The 23,264-nt window shown below is 56.0% G+C and overlaps 1 protein-coding gene across 1 annotated transcript in view; it reads right to left on the minus strand.

Annotated features, from left to right (window-relative positions):
* Positions 1-23,264, minus strand: part of HSPG2 (heparan sulfate proteoglycan 2) — a 96,061-nt gene that overhangs the window by 41,727 nt on the left and 31,070 nt on the right. The window contains exons 2-31 of the mRNA XM_090268743.1: positions 21,938-22,073; positions 21,365-21,409; positions 15,723-15,832; positions 15,557-15,615; positions 15,102-15,262; positions 13,753-13,803; positions 13,168-13,296; positions 12,643-12,897; positions 12,430-12,549; positions 10,735-10,866; positions 10,418-10,562; positions 10,169-10,320; positions 9,928-10,074; positions 7,408-7,571; positions 6,735-6,917; positions 6,442-6,638; positions 6,203-6,350; positions 5,155-5,282; positions 4,754-4,840; positions 4,608-4,666; positions 4,372-4,439; positions 3,371-3,511; positions 3,081-3,257; positions 2,708-2,887; positions 2,471-2,589; positions 1,718-1,829; positions 1,413-1,526; positions 1,207-1,334; positions 731-817; positions 220-269 (exon numbers count right to left, since the gene is read on the minus strand). Of these exons, the coding sequence (XP_090124869.1) occupies positions 220-269; positions 731-817; positions 1,207-1,334; positions 1,413-1,526; positions 1,718-1,829; positions 2,471-2,589; positions 2,708-2,887; positions 3,081-3,257; positions 3,371-3,511; positions 4,372-4,439; positions 4,608-4,666; positions 4,754-4,840; positions 5,155-5,282; positions 6,203-6,350; positions 6,442-6,638; positions 6,735-6,917; positions 7,408-7,571; positions 9,928-10,074; positions 10,169-10,320; positions 10,418-10,562; positions 10,735-10,866; positions 12,430-12,549; positions 12,643-12,897; positions 13,168-13,296; positions 13,753-13,803; positions 15,102-15,262; positions 15,557-15,615; positions 15,723-15,832; positions 21,365-21,409; positions 21,938-22,073 (3,784 nt within the window). The remainder of the gene's footprint in view (positions 1-219; positions 270-730; positions 818-1,206; positions 1,335-1,412; positions 1,527-1,717; positions 1,830-2,470; positions 2,590-2,707; positions 2,888-3,080; positions 3,258-3,370; positions 3,512-4,371; positions 4,440-4,607; positions 4,667-4,753; positions 4,841-5,154; positions 5,283-6,202; positions 6,351-6,441; positions 6,639-6,734; positions 6,918-7,407; positions 7,572-9,927; positions 10,075-10,168; positions 10,321-10,417; positions 10,563-10,734; positions 10,867-12,429; positions 12,550-12,642; positions 12,898-13,167; positions 13,297-13,752; positions 13,804-15,101; positions 15,263-15,556; positions 15,616-15,722; positions 15,833-21,364; positions 21,410-21,937; positions 22,074-23,264) is intronic.

Consider the following 23,264-nt stretch of genomic DNA (forward strand, 5'->3'; position numbering starts at 1 on the left):
CATTGCTGAACATCTACCACGTGTAGGCCTTCTACACATTCCCAGCAGCTCTCTGGGATGGGAGTGCCTTTTACTATCCCCATTTCAGATAAAAAAGCTGAGGCTCAGAAAGGGGAAGTCACTTGCCCCAGGTGGAAGGAGAACAAAGGCTGTGTCCTAGCTTCACCCCTTGGCAAGACTGGGTAGCCCAACCCCAAAGGCCTCCCCAACCCCACTCACTGCGGCATGGCTGGCCCTGGCTGGGATTGCCGTAGTAACCTGGGGCACACCTACGGAGAAAAAGCACTGGATAAACGGAGGGCAGAACTACAGGGTCCTGGGGAACCTGCTGTGAGCCAGGGGTCAATGACCTCACAGCGCATTTTACAGATGGGGAAACACCCGGGAGAAGAACAGGCATGTGCCCTAGGCCACAGAGCCAGTGTAGTTAGTATGATCAGTCCTCGAACGTACGACCTTCATAAGCATGAGGAGTTTTCTGGGAAGACTCTGGTCTGCCTGGGGCAGGAGGTGCTGGGGTTGGAGGTAAACAGCAACCCCAGATCTCTGAGGACCTCAATGGCAGGTTCAAGGTTGAGGCTCTCAGGGAAGGGAGATGATCACCTTCTGGGGGCCTGTGTATGATGAGTGGGAGGCTCCTGGTCCCTCCGGGTCAGGACCACTGGGCCCAGCCTGACTCCAGGGGTAGCCCCTCTGGCACGCTACCCACCCCGCCGGCCACCTGCCTCACCTCTCACAGTGGCGCCCACTGTGGCCTGGGGAGCACGCATCACAGGTAGGGTGTCCGTCTGTGTCCAGAAAGCAAGTGTGGCTGGCCCTGAGGGCAAGGGGGCAAATTTCTTGTTAGCAGGTCAGCAGCTCTTCCTTCAGGACCAAGGGCAGAAGGGTGAGGAAGAGCGGGCATGTGAACTAACATATTCTGAGTTCCAACCACATACCAGGCACTTCACTAAGAGTTCCATGTGTGTCACCTCATTCAATTCTTACATAAGGAGACAAAGTGGAGTATAGCATTATCCGCATTTCACAGATGGGGAGGTTGAAGCCCAGAGAGGGACGTGTATCCTATCTTAAAATGATACACCGAGGAAGTGGTAAGGCCAGGATTTAACCACTGCCTTTCCAAAGGGCCTGGGAGGAAGGGGGCCTGTGAGGAGGCAGTGAACATTTCTAGAAAGGGCAGGTACAGGGAGGAACTAAACGCACTGGCCAGCAGAGGGGGCTCCATAGCATGGGCATGGCTGGCAGTCCTGCGGTGTTCCTTGTTGGGCGTCCCCGTAGTATCCTGGCTGGCACTGCTCACACCGGGGGCCCACTGTGTGGTGCTGGCACTCCTAAAGGGGCAGAGCATGGTTAAGGCTGGGCGCCTGGAGGCCACAGATCTCTGGGGTGGGAAGGGTGGTGGGACTCACCTGGCAGGCACCTGTTTCAGGCTCACAGACCTCCGTGTGGCCATGGCAGCTGCAGCGTTCACAGGTACCCAGGTAGAGGCCACTGGGCATGCGTGTATAGCCTGTGTCACAGTCCTAGGGACAGGAAGATGGCAGTGAGGTGGCGGGAGGACAGGGGGCTTCCTCAGCAGGACCCATTCTGGGCAGGGACCACTGGGTGGTGGGGCTGGGGTGGGCTTGGGGAGGTGAAAAGAGCTAAAGATGGAGTAGCCAGGGAGCACCATGGGAGGAGCTGGCTGGACAGGTGTGTGGGGCCCAGAGCTCACCTGGCAGGATGGGCCATGGTACCCGGGTGGGCAGGTGCACTGTTCCACTTCCAGGGCAGGGTCCTGGCCAGTGTCCTCAGGCACAGCCACATCCATGCTGATGCCAGAGATCCTGGGCGTGACAAAATGCTATGAATGAGCACTTGTTCTGCACTAGGCATCTCTGGAATCCTATAGGCAGTGACCTCACTCATCCTCCCAACAGCTCTGTCCCGATGCTGCTGGGACCCCATCCAGTTCTCTAATTAGGTTCCATCCCCCAGCTGCCGTGGGGATTGGGACAAGTGACTTATAACTGCAACTTCCTCCCCCAGAAAGGTCACACACACCACCCTATACCCTAGGGTGACCAAAGACAGACTGACCCAGGATTCAAAAGCCCTTTTGCCTCAAAGCAGGGTGACTCTGCAGAGCTCCACGGGGACGCTGCGGAGGCTTTACCTGAAACAACTTCCTTGCCTGGCACTTCTCCCTCCCGTGACCCTCCCTCCCTCCTTTCCAGCTTCCCCTTGTGAGTCCTGTGCACCTCAATCCCCATCTCAGGCTTTGCTTCTAGGAAACCTGACCTGAGACCAGCCCTGTGAGGGAAGCACTGTTATAATCTCCATTTTACAGATGGGGAAAATGAGGCACAAGACGGCCACACGGCCTGCAAGGAGTAGAGCTGGTGGTCTGGCTGCACCACATGGCACCGCTTAGACTGGCGCGGCCTGCCCAAACCCCCTTCTGCCATCCTGCGCCAGCGTCAGACACCTGCTCTCAGCTGGCTGCTGGCTGTAGGATGCCTGGATCAGGAATGTGTCGATGCCCGCCAGTGCCATCAGCAGGTGCTCCCGCGTGGCCGGCTGCCCGTCAGGCCGCTGCCATGCTTGCTGTCAAGGTAAGGACACGTGTGCTACAACCCCTGACAGCCTGGGATACTGGCCCCTCTGGGTGGGAGGAGCAGGGGGCCTCCCCTGCCCCGAAGGCTCCTGGGACAGCATTGCTCACCTCCCGGAAGGGCACAGTGAAGGTGCTGGGCTGGCCAGGGCTGGGCTCCCGGGAGGGGTGATGCTCCAAGACAATGCCATTGCCCTGTAGTACCACCAATGGCTGCCTGTGCAGAGGCAGGGAGCCGGGCTGGGGCTGCTGGGTCACTGTGAAGCGCAGCTCTCCTCCGTAGGAGGTCACCTGGGACAGGGTGAACGGGCACTCAGCTGGGGTCCCCACAGTCACATCCTGCCACTGCTCCAGACTCCCACTGCCCCCCCCCCCCAGCTCTTCCACCTCTTCTCCAAAGACATCACAGCACCTCTGCCCCCAAGCTGTTGCCTATGCCATTTCTGCTGCCTGGACTTCCCTTTCTTTTCCCACCCCTGCCTACCTTGTCCCCCAGGAAGCGTGAAGGGAGGACCCAGAAGTAGGGTCCAGATAGGAGGCTGTGGAAGGAGGAGAAGGCCAGCTCCCCTGGCACGGGGGATGAGATGCCCACACTGGTGGTGTGAGTGCCAGCGGCGTTGATCAGGTTGAACTCAGAGGGGGTCTCGGAGGCCCCGAGCACCTGGGAGAAAAGAGGTCAGCACGGAGCTGTGGCCTGGGACTGACACTGAGCCCATCCAGTCCCGGGCTTGGCAGTCCCACCTGTCTGCCCAGCCACTGGCCTCAAATAGGTACCTGGGCACGGCTCCAAGAGGAGCTGGTGCACTGGCGACTCACGCCCATGCAGAAGCACTTCAGACAGCCGTCGGCGTTGCGGGCGCTCAGGTGGAAAGAACCAGCGGCACACTCATTGCACAGGCGCCCCACCACGTTGTTCTGCAGGCACAGAGCTGGGAGCTGCAGGGTGGCCCACGGGAGGGGCTGCCTGGAGCTTCCACCTCACCTGCCCACATTCAGATGGGGACCCAAGGCCAGGGGAGCCACAGAAAGAGCACATGTATGAAGAGTCGCGGCTGCGGGAACAATAATTCCCCCTTAAAGGGAATTTATGCTACTAATCGCTTTCCCCTTTTTTCTTGGGCTGCCCGGGGGCTGACAAATAAATTTAAATTTAAAATATAGCAGCTTGGTTAAAATAACTACCAGTACAGTTTATGGAATGTTTCATTTGCTTTGCTAGTTTCTGTTCAACCATCATCTCATTGATCTCCTCTAAGTACCTTGATGGGCCCGGCATGATGTCTCCATGCTTCACACAAGGAAACTGAGGCTCAGGGATAGAAAATGACTTACACAAGGTTTGCTAATCCACTCTGGGATTTAAGGTTGAGGTGCTTGACTCCAAAATCTGTTCAGTTCTTTTTCCCAACGATACTTAATGCAAATGACTTCCCTCCTCTCTGAGCCTCTATTTCCTCACCTGTAAATTGGCAATACTAATACCTACATCACTGTGTCCATGTGAGAATTAAAGTATGGAAACAGCAAAGGTACAGAACAGACACAATGGTCATACCAAGAATGACTAGCAAAGGACCTAAGACTTGAACCCAGGTCACCTGACTCCCCAACCATCTCTCATGAGGGGAAGACTGGCCAGGCAGGCCCAACAGCCTCTGGTTACACCACCATCCACCAGCCAAGGAGCTGTGGAGAGGATGGACCCTCCTTTCTCCATCTCCCAGCCCTGTGCCAGGACTCAAGGCCCTGGGGTGCAATAGGGGAGGCATGCATACCTTACAGCGGCAGGCCTCCCCAGAGGTCCCCAAGCTGCCTCGCTCATCACAGCGTGCAATCTCCTGGTCTGGAGGCACAAAGTCGGTATTGGTAGGGTAGGAGGAAATGACACAGGCATAGTCTGGGCAGATGGGGGACAGAATAGGGCAGCTCCTCAAGGATCATAGGGTTTGTGCTGGGCTCCAGGACTGGAGCTGAGAAGGAGGGGCCACGGGGAGGTGGCTGGGATACTCACTGGTAGACCTGCACTTCCCACTCGGCTGGATGGGGTTACCCGCATATCCAGGGGCACAGCTGGGGGAGAGAGCGGGTTGTGAGTGGCACTTCCACGCCCCCACTCAGAACAGCAGGCCTCCACCAGACCTCTGTCGGCCTGCTCACCTCTCACAGCGGCGGCCTGTGTAGCCTGGGGCACATGCATCACATGTTGCTTGGCCATCTGTGTCCAGGAAGCAGGTATCTGAGAATCTGTGGGGAACGAGTAGACAAGACAAGGGATGGGGCTACAATGATGGGGAAATGACTGCTGTTCACACAGTCATGATATCATCTCTCTTCCCACCTGTTCTTGATCTGCAGCCTCAAAGCAACACTAGGAAGCAGGGGGGCCCATATATGGAAAAGGAAACTAAGGCCCAGAGAGGTCAAGTAGCATAGAACAATTTAATGGCCAGATTAGGATTTGAACCCAGGTCTCCCACCTCTTTGCCCACACATGCCCCTAGCTTGTTGTACTGCCCGTGCACCCAGACATATTTGCCCTATCCTGAGCTGGGTCCTACCTGCGGGAGGCATCGATGTATGGGCAAGGGCAGGGCCGGCAGGCAGTAGCTGTGGCCTTTGTGGCATCCCCAAAGAAGCCGGCCTTGCATTTGTTGCACTGTGGCCCTTCGGTGTTGTGTTGGCAATTCTGGGAGGAAGAGGAGGGAGTGGCTCAGGTCCTACAACGCAGCCCTCCGCTCCCAATGTGGGGCCCCACTGAACCAGGTGGGGTCCTGGAGGGTGGGCCTCTGAGGCTGTGGTTCTGCCTCCCCCATCATGCTGAAATTCCTCCACGGCAAACAGGGGAGCATCCACCTACATCCTGATGATGAGCTCATCACCTCAAGTGGCAGCCTGCCCCGAGAAGGTTCCAGATGCCTTCCCTCCACTGACCTACACCTGCCTCCCTCTTCTAACTCTTCTAATCCTCTGCACCCACCGGCCAGGTCTGCACTCTGGAGCCCGTTCCTTCTATGCCTGACAGCTCTCCAGAGATTTAGAAGTAACAGTTTTCCCTGCTTGAGGCTTCTCTTCTGTCAGCTCTACAATCCCAGCTCTCTCCAATGTTTTTTTAAAGATTTCATATATTTATTAAGATTTTATTTATCTTTAGAGAGAGGGGAAAGGAGGGAGAAAGAGGGAGAGAAACATCAATGTGTGGTTGCCTCTCATGTACCCCTGACCGGGGACCAAGCCCGCAACCCAGGCACGTGCCCTGACTGGGAATCGAACCAGCGAGCCTTTGTTTCACAGGTCGGCACTCAATCCCCTGAGCCACACCACAGGCTCTTTCCTCTTAGGGCTACTCTGCTAAGGGCCATGCTTTGCACAGACTCTCCAGGATCGGTCTGACCAGGGTGGAAGAAAGTAGGACTTTCACTTCCCTCATCTGAACACTGTATCTCTGTTAATGTACCCAGAGATTATAGTAGCTTGTCTGGCAGCCATGACAGTCATTCTGGAAGTTGTACTAGGCTTATGGGCCCAGGAAGCCTCAGCCTGGGCCACCGACCATGCTTTTGCCTCTTGCCTCTAGCTGGTGTCCAAATGCCAGCCAGTACTACTCACCAGGCAGTGGCCGTACACAGGGTCACAGTAGCTGGCATGGCCATTGCAGTTGCAGCCAGAGCAGGTACCCAGGTAGGGCCCACCAGGCACCCGGGTAAAGTGGGCATCGCAGCTCTCGCAGGATAAGCCAGAATAGCCAACAGGGCATCTGTGGGGAAAGGACAAAGACAGTGACCGCAGGAACTATGTGGTCCCTCTGCTTTTCTTATCCTTGCCAGGGTCCTTGCTGGGTCAGGCACCTGCACTCCTCTACGCTGTGGGCGCGGCCGTGGCTGGTGGCGTAGGTGACAGTGGTATCCATGGCGATGTCGCTCAGCCCCACACTGGCCATCTTGGTATTGTACACTGTCTGAATGAGCAAGGCCTCCAGGCTTTGCAGCACCTGCATCATCTCCGCCCGCCGCACTGGCTGGCCAGACTCGTGGACCCAGTGCTCCTGGGTGTGGACAGAGGTGTGGGTAGGTCACGTGTCAGCGCCTATCCAGCCTGTACCCCCTGTACCCCCAGTCCTAAGGACTCAGGCGCCACCCACCTCAGAGAACTGGATCTGGCGCTGGTTCAGAGCACCAGGCTGCGTGGGCGTGTGGCCTCGGGAGAGTAGGCGATACCCAGCACCGACAAGGACCACGTCTGGCCGCTGCTGCACTGGCTCCACTGTGCCACGTGCCAGCTCATAGCGCACCTTGTAGTGCAGCGAGCCACCATAGGAGTCCACCTGGCCGAGACAGGGCAGATCAGGGCAGGGCAGCCATGGCCATGCTGGATGCCCACGGTGTGTCCAGTCGTCCCCCTCCTCTCTCGCTCTGCAGACCTGGTGCTGTGTGCCGGGCATGGAGCCGGCCACATGGAGCAGAGATGGGCTCTGCCTTTGGGGCGCTCCGTCGAATGTGGTGGGGAGTACGACAATGCTATGCAAACAGTGCCCAGGGAGGCTAGAGAGGGTCCCTTAACTCAGCCTAGGTGTGGTGGTGATCCAGCAGGGCTTTCTGAAGGCACAGCTGGCCTTCCTCCCAACCTGAGAGGCGTGGGCAGGATGAAGAGCCCGGGCCTACAGGGGCTGCACTGGAGCACGACCACACCTTTCCCCACAGCTGAGTCTTCCCTGCTGCCCACCAGCTTCAGAAGGCATGCAGCCCAGGCAGGTTGTGGCATGGGAGGAGGGGCTCAACCCTTTCCCTACCCAGGGTGGCAGCCAGGCCCCTCACCTTGTTGCCCAGGAACTGCTCGGGCAGAGCCCAGAAAGAGTCGTGGACCAGGAAGCGTCGGGACAGGTCGACCAGCTGGAACTCCTGCAGAGCCGTGTCAATCTGCAGCTGGGTGGAGGAGAGGGGCGGCATGCCGGGCTGCGCAGGCATCGTGACATTCACACCTGTGGCAGCACGAGGGAGGGGGGAAGGGCTGTAGTGTGTCACCGTCCGACACAGCACCTCAAGGAGTAGCAACCCAGAAAGATGGGAAAGTCTGGGGAGAAATCTGATTTACAGAGAACTTTAGTCTCTCCCAAAGTAAAAAAAAAAAAAAAAAAAAAAGCAGTTTCTTTTTCCTCCTGAGGTTTTGGAGCAGCACCTCCTAAAGCATGCTTGGGGAAGCCAGTGCTGTGGAATGATGGTTGGGAGCTATCTGGGAAACACAGGGTGGAAGGAAGGTCAAGGGGACTCTGCAGCAGGACTTCTCAGAGCCTTTTGCTTGCCACTAGATCTGTGGACTGTCAGGGTCGGAACAACCCTCAGTGGGCAGCAGAAAGCTACATGGGGCTGAAGAGCAGGCACCCAAGTCCTGGTTCTGTTGCCCTCCAGATATGTGAGTGTGGGCAAAGGTCTCAGTGTTCCTCTATGTAAAATGGGGAAATAGTGGCTTGCCTGACAGGGTTATTAGGAAGATAAAATGAGCAAACTGATATAAAATGCCTAAAAGTGTGGCAAAGAGGAAGTGCTCAAGCACTGTTAACTGTCATTGTTGCTGTTACTATGATGGGTCATCTGGTCCAGCCCTCTCCTACACACACACACACACACACACACACACACACACACACGGAATTCTCTCCACAGCATCCTCTCCTCTTAGAGCTCTAGGGGAGCACCAACCATCCAAGAGAACTTTCTGTGATGATGAAAATATCCTACATCTGTACCTTCCAATATGGTAGCCACTGACCACATGTGGCTACTGGGCACCTGAAATGTGGCTGGGGTGACTGAGGAACTGAATTAATGTGCTTAAATTTAAATAGCTACATGCGGCTAGTGACGACCACATTGGACAGCCCTAAGGGATGGGGAGCTCATTACTCCCAAAGGCAGTCCCTCCCAAGTCCAGACAGTTTTGACTCTTAAGAAGTTCTTCCTTAATCTGCTCCTATGTCTGTCTACATCTGCCAATAGTTTTCCTCCTTCATCGTAAGTGTGCCCCTGTATCCATGGAGGAGTCTAGCTCTTCCTCCGCAAAACAACCATACATCAACCCGAAGACCAGGCTACACTGCCCCACACCTGCCTTCTTCCCTCCCTTCCAGGGATGTTTTTAGGTCCCCCTCTATCCTGGTTACCATCTACGTACAGGCCACCTACTTACCGTGGAATCCCTGCCCACCTTGACCATCCTAATTCCAATCAGATAGGCCTGGGTTCCAGTTCTGCCTCTGAAATAACTGTGTGGCCCCAGGGAAGCCCCACAACCTCTAAGAACCTCAGGGTCTTCATTGGAAAACAGTAAAAACAGCCCCAGCCTTGCCGGGACTATCGGCCCTCCAATGACTGTGTGAATCAAGACAGAGTGCTGACCGAGTGTGTGTGAAAAGATGCCTTTGGCCATTATTATTCTAGATATACCAGGGGACAACTCTGGGAGCTAATCACATTTTGTAAGAGTCACTCTGAGGTTCTTCAACCAATGAAGGGATGTTATAGGCAACATCTTCAGTGCTTCCTGTGTTAGGTGCTAAGCCCTCCATTTGCATTTAACCTTCTGTGATGAAGGTAATGAGATGAAAGGCTACCTGAGGCCAGGTGGTAAATGACAAATCTGGGACCTGAACCCAGGTCTGTCTGATGTCTGTGCCCATGCCATTCTACCTCCCAGAGCAAGAGAACTTAGTCTAGCTGCCTGCCTTTATGTTTGGGAAAAGAGGCCCAGAGGAGCGAACAGACTTGGCCAAAGTCACACAGGCAGTAACTGGTGCAGCTGGAATTCAGCCCTGGGCTAAGATGCCAAAGCCTGTGCTGTTATGCTATGGGGACAATGGCACCTCTCAGTCAGGATGAGGGTAACAGTAGGGAATACTTACTGGGCACTTACCATGGACCAAGCGCTATTTTGAGAGACTGACATATATTAACCCATTGAGTCATTACAACAATCTGAGAGGTAGTTATTATTTTCTACCCATTTTATAGATAAGAAAAGTGAGATATAAGACAGGAACTTGACCAAAGGCATTTAGGCCGTAAGGATCAGAGACAGGATTTAAATAAGAAATCTGACTCTAGAGCCCATCCTCTGCATAACCTGAAGCAGGTAAATGTCAAGTGTGGATCTGACTTTTCCTAAAAATGTGTTTTTCCTCTGAAATGCTTTTCTCATAGGACTTGGCATTTCTTCAGCAACTCCACGTCCCTCCCGAACCTGGCCCCATATATCCAGTGCTGCTGCTCTCCTGCCTGGCCTCCATCTAAGCCCGCTGGCGCTGATGCCGGCCTGCACCCCCACCCCTACCCCAAACACACCCTTGAAGTCATTAGGCTGGTCAAAGCGTAGCCGGATCTGGTCTCGGAAGCGGCGGCTGCTCTGGCACACGTTGGTAACGCCAAAGCAGAAGCAGGGCAGGCAGGAGGCGCTGTGCTCCAGGTAGAAGTGCCCATCGGGGCAGGGCCCTGCCAGGTGGTAGAGGAGTGGGCTGCAGCAGGCTCTGGCAGACAGCCCCAGCTCCACCCTCGTGCCAGGTGCTCCCCAGCCCAGTGGTGGTACCTCGCTGTGGAACAAGCTCCAGGACACCATCAGGAATGCCGAACACCATGCCTCGGGCATTCATGGCCTCACAGGTGTAGGCACCCTGGTCTGCCTCCTTCACGTCTCGGATGGTCAGCGTGCCACGGCCTCCCTCACTGGTCACTGTCACCCTGGTGGGCCCCGAGACAGAGGCAGAGTCAGGCCTGGGCCACTGGCTCAGCCGCCTCGGTCTACGTCCTCAGCCCCCACCTAGGCCCAGGGCCACACCTGGGATGAGATGGGATATGGCCCCAGTTGAGCCGCCAGTTGATGATGGGGGTGGGGACACCACTGGCCACACAGGTGAAGGTCACTGTCTGGCCCCTGGAAGCCTGGATCAACTCTTGGGGAGGGGTCACCACCTGGGGAGGCACTGGGAAACAAGAGGAGGAGTGAGGGATGTGAAGGGCAAAGGGGCAAGGAGTGGGGGCAATGGGTCAGGGGAGTCACGCTGGGGGAGGGTTGAGGCTGGGACCATGGAGAGGGCCACCGGGAAACCATCCCAAGGCCCCTAGCTCGCCACTCCCACCCAGCTCCCTGCTCACTGCAGCCAATCTCGTCACTGCGGTCAGGACAGTCGCTCTCCTCATCACAGTGGAAACTGGCAGAGATGCATGTGTTCGTGGAGACACAGCGGAACTGCGTGGGCTCGCACACGTCCTCAGGGTGCTTGGCAGCTGGGGCACAGAGTAGGTGGTGTGGGCAGCGGTGGACCACCCCCATTTCTGACCTATGCCTACAGCCCCACCCTGTCCACCTTCCCCAGGTGTTTCCAGGGTCACTGCCTCATCTCGCCCACATGAGACACAACTGCCATGATATTGTTGCCACAATAATGCTCACCAATGTCACGATCATCAGTCAGCCATCAAACAGCTCATCACATTACCCTGCCCCCACGACTCACTCCACCTGCATTCCCCCAAACCTGGCATGTCACAGTCACTCAGTTCCTCCCACATTTGACCTTCTTTAGAAGCTCGAGACCTCTGTCAAAGGCAAAGCCAAAGTGGCTGGTATCTGGACACCGGGCAATACCCAAGGCAGTTCTCTCTACCAGAAAGGTCTTGCAAGGGGCCTGCCACAGCCCGGACCTTTCTACTCTCTCCCTCTCTCACTGGCCTGGGATGGCACCTGGCCTGAGGCAGCCACCCATGTACTGGCCAGAGGCCTAGAGTTGGCCTGGTGCCAAGGCTAGGCCCTAGCTCGGCATCTCTAGTAGAAAGTAACCGATGTTCTTCCTCAGAAAGACTAAGCTTGAGACAGACACACAGACAGGGATGGAGAGGACAGAGTAGGGCAGAAGTGGAAGCCACACATCCACAGAGAAGGACCCAAGAGAAGGCCAGGAGACAGCTATCTATGACATTACCTCAGGGTCCTCTGTCCCAACACTCTAAAGCCCCAAGGCCGTCCAGCTTTCATGGTCTCTGTTCTGTGCTGTGTCAGCAAGGACTTCCTTTGACTGCTTCCTAGCAGAGGCCTGATCTTTTGACCCTTCCCCTACTCCTGGACCATGGATAGAAGGATGGAGAGTCGGAAAGATGGACATGGGTGGATGGATGATAAATGGATGGGAGGAAGGATGTTGAACAAATGGATGGATGAACAGATGGACAGTGAATGGATGGATAATAGAATGATGGTGAGATAGACAGGGGAGTTTTGGATAGAAAAGTGGACAGATGAAGAGCTGTGCAGAAAGACAGTGGATGGATGGACGGCTGAATGAAAGGGTAAGTGGATGAATGGATGGGAAGGGAAGCAGAATGCTGGACAGATGAACAATGGATAGTTGAATGGACAGACGTATTAAAAGCAGGGCTGATTAAAGAACAAATAACTCAGAACCAGCTCTAGATGAAAAACCTCAAGGCCCATAAGGGGAATGCTTTGCCTCACACAGACACCAAGGACTCCATCATCAAGGGACCCTGGTGTACGTATCAAGCCCTCTTAGTCACATATCTGACCCAAGCATAAATAAATGATAACAAAATAAAGAAAAGAGATAGAGACATTAACCATGGGCAGTCTGGCCAGACTGCCTGCTACAAAAGACCAGCTCAGAGCCAAGGACTCTCACTGCTGGGGTCAGAAAGAGATAAACCTTAAAGTTTGTCCCCAGGACCTTTACCACTCAGCCAGGGAGAGTAAACAAACCTGTCCAAGAAGGGACAGAACAAGGGGAACTAGGCCTGGGCAGGGTAGGGACGCCAAGGGAACCCTGGGACACTCACGGCAGTCAGTCTCATCAGTGTGGTCCTCACAGTCAGAGTCGCCATCACAGCGCCACAGCTTGAGGACACAGTGCCCATTTCCACAGGGGAACTCGTTGGGCTCACAGGGCGGAGTGGGGCCTGGGTGAGACAAGCAGGATTCAGCTGGAGGCCCTCCCCTGGCCAGCTCCCCCAGTCCCTGGACCCCCACCTCCACCCCTGCTCTGTCCTCACCACAGTTCAGCTCGTCACTGCCGTCCTTGCAGTCCTCCTGCCCATCACAGAAATAGTCCTTGGGGATGCAGTGCCCACTGTGGCATGCGGCCTCGAGGGGACCACAGGGTACAGGCCTGTCTGGACTAGGGAACAGAGGCTGGGGAGGCGGGGTGCCTGGTAGTAGCCGTGTGGTGGTTGTTTCTGGCCGCGGTGTTATAGGTGATGTCTCCAACAGAAGGGGTGGCGTGGAGACAAGCCCTTCGACTGGCTCTTCTGTGGACACAGCCCACTTGGTGTTGGTAGGATGGGGTGACTCCTCACACTTTGTCCCTCATATTCCCCAGGCCCTCCCTGCCACATGCACCCAGTGCCCTGGCCCTGACCTTGGCTGGCATCACCCTTCCATGTGCCTGCCCACTCCCTTCAGACCCCTCTGCCTGCACCAAACCCTCACAGTCCAGATTGACTTGGGGGCTCAGGCACACCTTGACCCTCCCCTGGCATCTGCAGGCCACTCACTGTGACCCCTAGATAGCCCCTCACCACAGTCGAGCTCATCAGACATGTCCCTGCAGTCAGGCCTCCGGTCACAGCGATACTCCAGGGCCACACACTCATTGTGGCTGTGGCAGGCAAACTCGTTCTCGGTGCAGACTCTCGAGATCTGGGGCACTGTGGGGTTGGAGGGAGTCGGAGAGGCAGGTGGAAAATGATGGAAGCTGTCAAGGCATGGCGGTGGGGGTGGGGGGGGTGACTCCTCAGGCACGCACAGGCACTGCGTGGCTGGGATCAGGCTTTGGCGCCCTGTGTCAGGCCACGTGGTTTCTGGCAGCCTCAACGAGGGCAAGGAGCACATGGTGGACACATCCACAGCACAAACGAGACGTGGCATATGTGGCAGGCGCCTCACCCAGCCCTTACACAGACTTCACTTATAGTTAACATGCCACATGCATGCAACTCTTACATCACACACATGCAGGCCACAACCTGGCCCAGCGAGGACAAAGAGGAAGAGGAGAAGGGGTGGCTTGTGGGCTATGCCCAGCCATCTTGCCCTCATCTTTCCTTCTTTCATCTATTAACTTTAGTTACCCGGCTGGGCCTGGGTCTGGCTTACACTCTCACCTGGTGTAACTGCAGCCGCCACAGCGGCCAAGGGGGGCGGGGGTGTCTGTGCTGGAAAGGAAGGTGTGATCAGCAGCTGTCCCACCCGGGATGTGGGACTTGGGACCTGGGACCTGTGAGCTGCGGGGCTGGGCCAGTCACATCCCACCATCCCTACCCAGACTCATTGAAAAATAAAGAGGGCTGGACCCCTGCAACCTTCAGACCTGGGCCTGCAGATGCCAAAAGAGCAAACTTGATCTTTGGGCATGTTAATTATAAGTTTTAGGTGCAGAATGGGAGAGGTGATGGTTTCACTATTTTTTTCTGATGTGGCTACACCCTGGGAAGGATAGAGTTTGTTCAGCTCTGGGTTCCACTGAGTCACAGATGGTGACAAGCTGGAGAGGGACCTGAGACGGAGACAGGGCTGAGAATTGTAGCCCACGAGGAATGAACTGGGATTGTTCAGCCTGGAGAAGAAAAGACTCAGGGAGTCAAAACATGGGACAGGGTGCAGTAAAAAACAACCCTGAGCCGACTGAGGGGACGAAGGCCAGGACTTTGCATCTAACAGCTGTGTGACTTGGGGCCAGTTTCCTGTTCTCTCCAAGCCTCAGTTTCTCATCAGTTTCTCATTTGATCTTATCAGAGGCCCTGGCAAGACTGGCATAGATACAGGGTTTGGTTTAAATTCTGGTTTTTCCACTGTCTGTATATATGAATTCGGACAAGTCATTTTTTTTCTTTCTGGACCTTGGTATTCTCATGTCTAAAACAGGAGGAATAACATTTACTTCACAGGAATTATTGTGAAGACTGAATGGGAGGCTGCACATAAGGGCCTTACAAGGTGCCTAGTGTGTAATCAGTGCTCAGTAAATAACTTGGTTGTTATTAAACACAAAAGTGTTTTGTGTCCTGGCTGCTGTGGCTCAATGAATTGAGTGTCGGCCTGTGAACCAAGTGTTGCTGGTTCGATTCCCAGTCAGGGTACATTACTAGGTTGCACATCAGGTCCCCAGTTGGGGCCGTGTGAGAGGCAACCACACAGTGATAAAAAAAAAAAAAAAAGTGTTTTGTATCTGAAAGTACTGTATGAAAAAAGAATTATTACCTACTGTCAATGTATAGTGGTAGGCAGAGGTAGAAATTGGGTCTAATGGGTACATGTTAGAGGAAACAGATTATGTTCAACCCAAGCCAAGACTACATAAAGATTGATGGGGCGGGCTCATAGGTGGTGAGCTCCCTGCCCTTAGTGGTGTTCAAGCCCAAGCTAAGAGAGCCCATGGTGGGGACACTCAAGGGGGACCCACACAAGCCTGAGAAACTATAGGAGGGGGCTCCAGGCTCCAGGATGGGCTCACCTGTGCCCAGGCGGCGAAACTGGAATCCCTGGGGAGACGTCATGTAGGAGGCAATGGAGCCCCTGGAGATGACTGAGCGCAGCAGCTCCTGAATCTGAGCCCCGTCGGCATTTCCTTCAGAGCCCACATCCAACTCCACAAAGACCCAGCCGTCCAGCTCCCTAGGGACGGGCATGGGGCAGGGGAGCAGGGTGAGGAAGATGCCTGTGGTCTCAGCTCCTCCCTTGGCCCTCTGCCTGATGCTCAGGCCTGATCTCTTGATTCTTCTATCCTGGATGCCCTGGACGCCAAACAGGGCAAGTTAAGGTCCAGATTGTCCCCCTGCCAATTCCTGAATTTTCACCAATAGAGAGTTACCTACCTCCCCTCCTAGTACCTAGGCTTCTCCCCATCTTTGTCAGCTTCCTCCAGGTAACCCACCAGTCCCTCACCAGCCCCCTGGGGACCCTTCTCACTTGATGAACACCACACTGACAATCTGGTCTCCGGGAATCTTCAAGTACTCTGACTCCAGCTGGAGAGGGACACAGCACCATCAGCCTCCAGATGCCTTCACCCTGGCCCCAGTCCTGCCCCCCCACACACACACCTGGGGAGCTCCCCAAAGCCCCTTCATCTCACCGTGTCTACCACAGCTTCGGAGACCTCTCGGAATGCCTCGGAGCTTGCGTCCTCCAGCTGCGGGCTGTAGTCGATGGAGTGAGTGAAATTTACCAGGGCTCGAAAGTAAACTGCGGAACGAGGGGGTGGAGGGGAGAAGTGTCACCATGTGGTGGCCTCAGGCAGTTGGGTCAGCAGGTAGATATGGGGGGTGGTCCCTGGGGCCTCTGGCTGAGGCTAACACCGGTGTGCCCACGGCTCTGCCCAGAACTACCCACATACTACAGTGGCCCTGGCTGGTCTGCCCAGGGGTCAAAGCTGGGGCCCTACCCTGGGTGATAGGCTTCAACTAACAGGGAAAGTGGCCTGATCCAGAAATGAAGCAATGGTCCAGAAGACGGGGCCTCCCGGCAGTGGAGAGAAAGGCAGAACAAGAAGAGCGGCTGCCAGAGGAGGCTGGTCTGGTGCAGAAATCACAAGAGACCTAGACATTTCCCCGCTCTTCCCAGGCCAATTCCTCCTCATCCCTCAGGGCTCAGCTCAGCCACCACCTCCTCCAGGAAGACTGCCTGAACTGCCTTCCTCCCCCAACCCTGGCTGGATTAGAGACCCCTCACACACACTGGGCTGTCCCAGTCCCCCTGCTTCCTCATCAGAGCACCGTCTACCTCACATTGCACAGATCCTGCCTGAATGCCCAAAGCCAGAGCATCTTGGTAAAAATCATGGGTCTGAGGTCAGCCACGTCTCAGGCACTGACCTCACCTCTCTGAGCTTCCTTGGTCAACTGGGGACAAGAAGTACATTAACCACACTGGGCTGCCTTAGGGAATAAATGATGTCATGCTCACAGGCACCATCTCCCTGTGTGCTCAGATGCAGCACCTGGCACAGAACAGGCGCTAGAAGATAGGAAGCTGTTGTCACATTTCTCCCTCTATGGCTAGACTATGAACTTGATAGGGGGTGGGAAGCACTGCAGATCTCATTCACTCCTGTATCCCGTGTTTGCATAGTACCCACACATAGTAGGTGCCTAGTAAATGATGGCTGAGTCAATTCATATCAGACTGGTTTCTTAAGCACCTACTATATACATTTTATACACATCAAATCTTGTTATGAGTTCATACAGCAGCTATAAACATGAGTTAATATGAGTTGCAAGTGACTCGTATTAATGTATGTATATACACACACACCAATAATTTCTTGAGCACCTATTATGGACAAGATTTCTTTACGAATTAAGGTATAAATTACAAATACTGTGTTGACATGAGTTATAAATGAGTTTTAAATATGTATACAGTACTCGGCACAGAGCCTGGCACGCAGTAGGTGCAATATAATGTGACCAATTACTATACGAGAGGCATGTGGCTTAGTGATTAAAAGCTCAGCCTTTGCAGCAAAATTGCCACGTACAGCCCTGTGACCTTGAGCGAGTTACTCAAACCTCACGAGCCTCAGTTCCTTCATCTATAAAATGGAGGCAATAGTAGTGCCTGTCCCAGAGGGCTGTTGCGAGAAGTAAATAAGTTAACAAATGTTAACTCATAATAGTGTGTAGTGCACACTAGGGCCTGCATGGGTTAGCCATAATTATTCCCTCTGGTCTTTATGATGAACCCAAGGAATGAATTCGGTTTTATTTTTTCCCATCTGAGGGGGACACGCATTGCTTTAACAAATCCATACTGAGGGCCTGCTGTGTGCCAGGTGGTGTTCTAGGGGCAGGGCATACATATAGCAGTGAACGCCACAAATGACAATTCCTGTTCCCACAGAGATGCCTTTCTAGTGGGAGGAGAAAATGAATGAAATAAATGAGTAACAAGATATGGAGGACGGAGCTGCTCTCCCAGGTTGGCCAGGGAAGGCCTCTCCTCAAAAGGGGATGCTTGAAGAAAGAAAGTGAACTGCGGGCAGGTGTCTGGGAGAAGAGCATTCTGGTGGGGGGAGGGGGGGGACAAAGCTGCAACATCCCTGAGGCAGAAGTGGGCTAAGGGAGGTGACAGATGACCAGCATGTAGATGGCAGGGGGAGTGGCATCAGCTGGACCTGCATGCCACACAAGGCCTGTCCCCCTCCCTCTTCACTCTGTTGGGCCCACAGGTGTACACGCTCCCAGAACCAGGACCCTGTCCCCCTAAGGCTCGGCTGAGCAAGCCTGGGCAGGGGTGGGTGGCCAAGGAAGGTACAGGAGCAAACTTCAACTCCTACACCAAGAGAGGGTGCTTGAAAGGGCAGCGCCGCCTGCTCTGAGCCACAAGGACCACGCCGGGCTGGGCTCCTGGGTGCCGGGCGGGGCGGGGCTCTGGCGGCTGGAGTATGGGGGCCACGAGCTTGGCCACAGAGGCCCCTTGTGAGTGGGCACAGAGGCCCATTGAGAGTCCCCACACACACACTCTGGCCCCTGGCCTCGGCCCCACGGCACAGCGAGGGCGAGGAGGCCAGGCCTCTGCCCAGGAATGTGCCCACTTCTGGGGGGAGGGGCTGGGCCTTCACAAAGCCCCTTTCTACTAGGGCCTAGGAAGGGCATGGACCCTCCAGCTTGACCCCACCCCCGGCTTTCTTCCAGATGAGGGCAGGTCAGGGCAAGCCCTTCCCTCTTTCGCCCTGGAATGTGTCCCTGCAGCTGGTACCTGAGGGTTGGGGCAGGTGAGAACTGTCTATTTCAGGAAGCAGCTCCCAGAGCTAAGGGTGCTGGAAGGGGGCGATGCTGCCGTGGCTGGGAGTGTTCGCTGGGTGCCTGCCCAGGCCAGACCTCTCCCTCCCGGCCCTCATTCTGACCCCATCTGGAGAGCTCACTTGGGGGCCAGAGGCTGGAAGGATGGGAGGCCCAAAGCAGCCTTGCACCCAGGCTGGGGTGGGGAATGCAGGCGACCCCACCTACTCCCCGTGCTCACTCCCTGCTCACCAAAACTCTCACGTGCACTCAGGCCCCTGAGCCCCAGTCCTGGGTCCCTCTGGATCCCCTAGGAGGGCCCAAGACACCCAGTCCTCAGGTGGACACAAGCTGCCTCCAGTGCTGAAGGGCCTTGTTCCCTGAGAGGTTGCCACACCCTTCCCTGCCCAACCAGCACCCTGTGGGGAGAACACCAGGCCCGGCACACTCTGTTCAGACTGAGTGTGCAAATGGGGCCTGTGTCCTGGGCAGGGCAGGGGAGAAGAAGGAAGGCCAGCTGGGGCAGGACAGTGGCTGGCCTGGCCCCCAGGCCCTGTAGAAAGGTGCCTCTGAGCCTCGAGGGTGAGACAGAGTGAAGGCTGGGCAGGAAGAGAAGAGGAAGGAGTGAGAAGGGACAGCTGGGCGGGGGTGGGGGGGGGGAGAACGAGCCCACCAGGCTGACAGGTCACTTACTGAGAGGAGACACCTCACCAGGCTCCAAGCCCATCATGCCAGCCGCGGGAGGGTGGCCGAGGGGTGGCCCAGGGCCTGCAGTGGAGCCGCAGAGACAGAGGCAAGGAGGGGCAGAGACACCAAGGGAGGTGGGGAGCACAAAGGGAGGGACAGAGACATGAAGAGAGGGAGACAACAGGTGGAGGGGGGGAATGACAGATTTGGAGACAGAATCAGAGATTTGGGGACAGAGACAGAGATGGAGACACAGAGAAAGTGGAGAAGGAGAGAGAGGGAGAGACAGGCGGAAGGAAGCAAGGGAAAGGCAGAGACGTGGGGGCAGAGACGCAAGCCACAGAGGAAGGACGCAGAACGAGACAGAAGGATGGGGCGCAGAGGAGAGACGCCATAGGACCAGGACAGCCCAGGCAGGGGAGGAGGGGAGCAGGACAGACACAGAGACCGGTGTCAGAGCAGGACAGACAAGAGTGGGAAAGCCAAAGAGCAAGGTCAGAAGATGGAAAGAAACTGGGTGAGGGGAGGTGGGCAGGGGCTCTCAGAGATGCCTATGGGAGAGGGGTTGAGACAGGACTGGGGCAGAGCCTGGGGGACCCACAGGCCTGCTGGAGGGAAGAGGAGAGAGGAGGTGCCATCTCTGGGGCTACATTCCAGGGTCTGGTGTTGCGCCAGGGCCCAGGCATGGGACACAGCAGGGGCGGCCTCATGACAGTGAGGTAGGCCCTTGCTTAGCAGCACGAGGAGGGCAAGGCTGAAGCAGGCACGCTGAGCCGCTAGGAATCAGAGACACACCTGCTGCCTTCCGGGCTGATTCAGTGCCGCTTTGTGGACCTGCCCCAAGGGCAGCAGACTGGTGCCAAGGCTTGGGCCTACAAGGTCCAAGGCCCTACATCTTCCAACGGATCAGCCCTAGCCACAAGGGGTTCTGCTCTCGGGCCCTCACCACCTGCTACTCCCCATCCCTACCCTTCCCCCACCCCTGGCCTCTCCTGCCCTCACAGCTGCTTCTCATGGGGAGAGATGGGCTGGTAAACAACCCAGAGTGGGCAGAGCTGCTGTAGTGAGCAGCCCCCTGGGACGGTGCGTAGATATTCTGATGGGACAGGGTGGATGGGACCAGGGTCTCCACAGGCAGGCCAGGCTCGGCAAGAGGCAGCTCCCAGGGACGCATCAGCTCAGGCCATTCTGGGGTGTTTCTGGGGTGTGAGCTGTGTGCATTGGGTCCACCTGACACCCACTCCCGGGCCCCACCCAGCTCTCTGCTTCCTGTAGCCCTGCAGAGACCAGGGCAGTGGCTGAGTCCCAGGTGTTGGGAGGTCACAGTCAGGACTGCTCCACCCACAGGCCAGCCCTCATGTTTGCACTGGCCTAGGTAGGACGCCACGCTCTGGCACTTGGATGCCCCTGTGATGCCAGCCGAAGGGAGGCCCTAGAGAGGCCCAGGCCAGACTTGCCCCAGGCCTGCTGCCATGGGCAGCACTGAATGCCGTGGGGCTGCTCTGCGCTCAGCCTGAGCAGGGCCCCGTCTTTGGCCCTGATCACAGAGTGCTTAGCCCTGGCTCTCAGAGGTCAGCAGGAACTACGTGGAGTAGGGGACTTGTCACTGGATAGCTCCTTCTCTACTCAGAATCCTACGGTGGGAAGAAGCAGGGACTCTGAGCTGGGCTAGCCCCTGCTCTGGCTGGGCACTTCAGGTGCTGGCAGAGTGGGCAGCTGAGAGAGCTCCTGATTCCTTTCCCTCCATGAAGCCCAGCCCTCTGTCCCCAACCTAGGAACCCTGGGCTCCCCAGAGGCGATCTGACCTAAGGCAGGGTTCCCTCCCAGGTTCTGGGTGAGGTTGGCTCTCCCCCCACTGTCAGCTCTGTTGGCTGCCTACTCCTGGCTAGGGTCCCCAGCTCTGCAGCAGTCCCCAGGAGGACTCTGTGGAAGAACTCCACAGCTGAGCTGCCCTGGGAAGTGAGAATTTTGCTTTGAATGCTGAGCACCTCACTTTCAGTCCCCATCAGAACCGGGCATTTCCTGTCTATGGCCATACCACCCTGAATGCGCCCAATCTCCTCTGGTCACAGAACCAGGCATTCCTGGCACAGGCAAGCACAGAACCTAGCCATGCCCAACCTGGCAGGCACCTGTCAACCAGTTCACATGACTGTCACTCAGGAGGAACAAGACCATCTTCATGGTGGTTCAAGGAGCCCTTCGGACCCTCGGCTCCAGAGATGGGACCTCTGTGGCTAGAAGACCTGCTCTGGGGCTTTCCCAGGTACAGGATGGAGCCTACAGGATGGCCCTAGCAACTTACCCATCTGGAAGTCCCCGCTACTCACATCCCCGCTGCCCAGGTCATCTGCAAGCAAAGGAGAGACTTATTCAGCAACCACAAATATTTGGTGAGCACCTACTGGGTGTCAGATACTGTTCTGGGCACACAGTGGGGAAAGGTCATGAAAACACAGCTGTTACCGCCTTCCCAGGCCTCAAGAGGGTTGGCCTGGAGAGAGGGTGTGGACCAAGGTGGTGGGAAGGAGGGGCCAGGCCAGACTGCCCCCCCCTCCAACCCCCAGGGAAGACGGGAGGCAGTGGAATAGGGGTGGAAACTGTCCTCCGCTGTGCATTGCCCACCACCTTCCCCATCGGTCCTGCTCATCCCGCCTGAGGAGGGGACTGCCACAGCGGAGGAACTGCCACCAGCCCAGGTTGTAGGTGAGAATCTGGAGGTCACTGGGACCAGGGCTCTGGACACACACAGCTCTTAGTCCATCTCTTCAGGCACTGCTTTGGGCAAGCTTCCTGAGGACTCTTTAAGGCCTAGTGGGGAGAACCCTGATTCTGCCCCTCACCCCCTCCACTCCCAACCACCAGAGCCCTCTGCCACCTCCGGAGGCTTCATCAGCCAGCAAGTCCTCATCGTCAGAAAGGTCGGGATAGCTCCAGCCAGTCCGGCCTGCCGTGACCATCTCCGCGTCCTCAGGCAGAGACAAGCCATCATATGCCCTCAGCCCATGGGTCACCTATGGGAGAACACATAGAGAACTGCATCATACTCTCCAGCTCCTGCCAAGCCCAGGACCCCTCCCCTCCCTTCAAAGGGGACCCAGAGTCTCACCCCAAAGCCCTTCAGTGGTTAAATCAGATGTGGTTTGGCTAAGAGAGTCAGACTGGGGCTAAACCATCATTTCTGACTCAGCTTCCCCAAACCCCGTTAGTCCCTTGAGGCCTCAGAACCCAGCCCTGCAAATTCACCCAGTCTGAATGAGTCCTCAGATAAACAGACAAAAAAAATTAAAATAATTTTGGCAAGTGATGACTCTTCTTCTGGAGAAGGCAAGAGACATCCAGGACATGCGTTAGTGGACAGGGGACACAGGCAGGTAAAGGGTGACCTGGGCCAGCAAAGATGGGAACACAGGCATGTGAAAGAGAGGACAGGGTCAGCGTGGATGGCGGACAGAGGCAGAAACGGAGGGTGAGTTCATCAAAGCTGTTGCCTCCAGCAGCAGCTCCCCACCAGGCCAGCATGGCCACCTCCTCCTGCCTCAGTCTGGACTCCAAATCTCCAGGCCACAGGGAACACATTCCAGCCATGTTGGAGAATTAGTTCTGGCACTTTCTGCTGCACTGATAGACTCATCCGTGCAGAGGCGAAGGTGGAGCCCAGCAGCTGGGCTGAATGGGGGCGGGGCAGGCCCGATGTCAACTCCACGTGACCCCAGGCTGCTGCTGAGCCCAGCACAAACTCCACTAGGGACAGCTGAGACCCTGCACCCTGCAGGCCGGAGCAGAAGGGCCCCCATGCAGCCATCACACCCTCCTTGCTCGGGTGTGGGTGTGGGCAGTGAATGCTTTTTTCCCTTTGACAAGCTCGAGATTTTTCCAAAGGAGTTTTACCAGGTCACTTGGAAGAAAACAAAACAGAGAAGCCCCAGGGAACACCAGAGCCCTCCCACTCCAACAAGTGTGCAGGATTTGCTGTTACCCCATAATGCATGTCCAGCCCCAGATGGCCTGGCAGGAGCGTCTAATGCCCTGCCCTGGCCTTGGCCCTATCTGGGGAGCCCAGGCTGGCCCGAAGGAAATGATCTTGCTTGTGAAAACCAAACCCAGCCCTCACTGGCTACACAAGGTGGTGACAGCAAGAGAGAGGCCCAAGACGAAGAAAAAAAAAATAAATAAAAGAAACAGCCTGTCCCTCTCCCGCCCCA

The sequence above is a fragment of the Furipterus horrens genome, unplaced genomic scaffold, assembly GCF_987537825.1.
Source record: "Furipterus horrens unplaced genomic scaffold, mFurHor1.1.pri manual_scaffold_3, whole genome shotgun sequence".
Lineage (NCBI taxonomy): Eukaryota > Metazoa > Chordata > Mammalia > Chiroptera > Furipteridae > Furipterus > Furipterus horrens.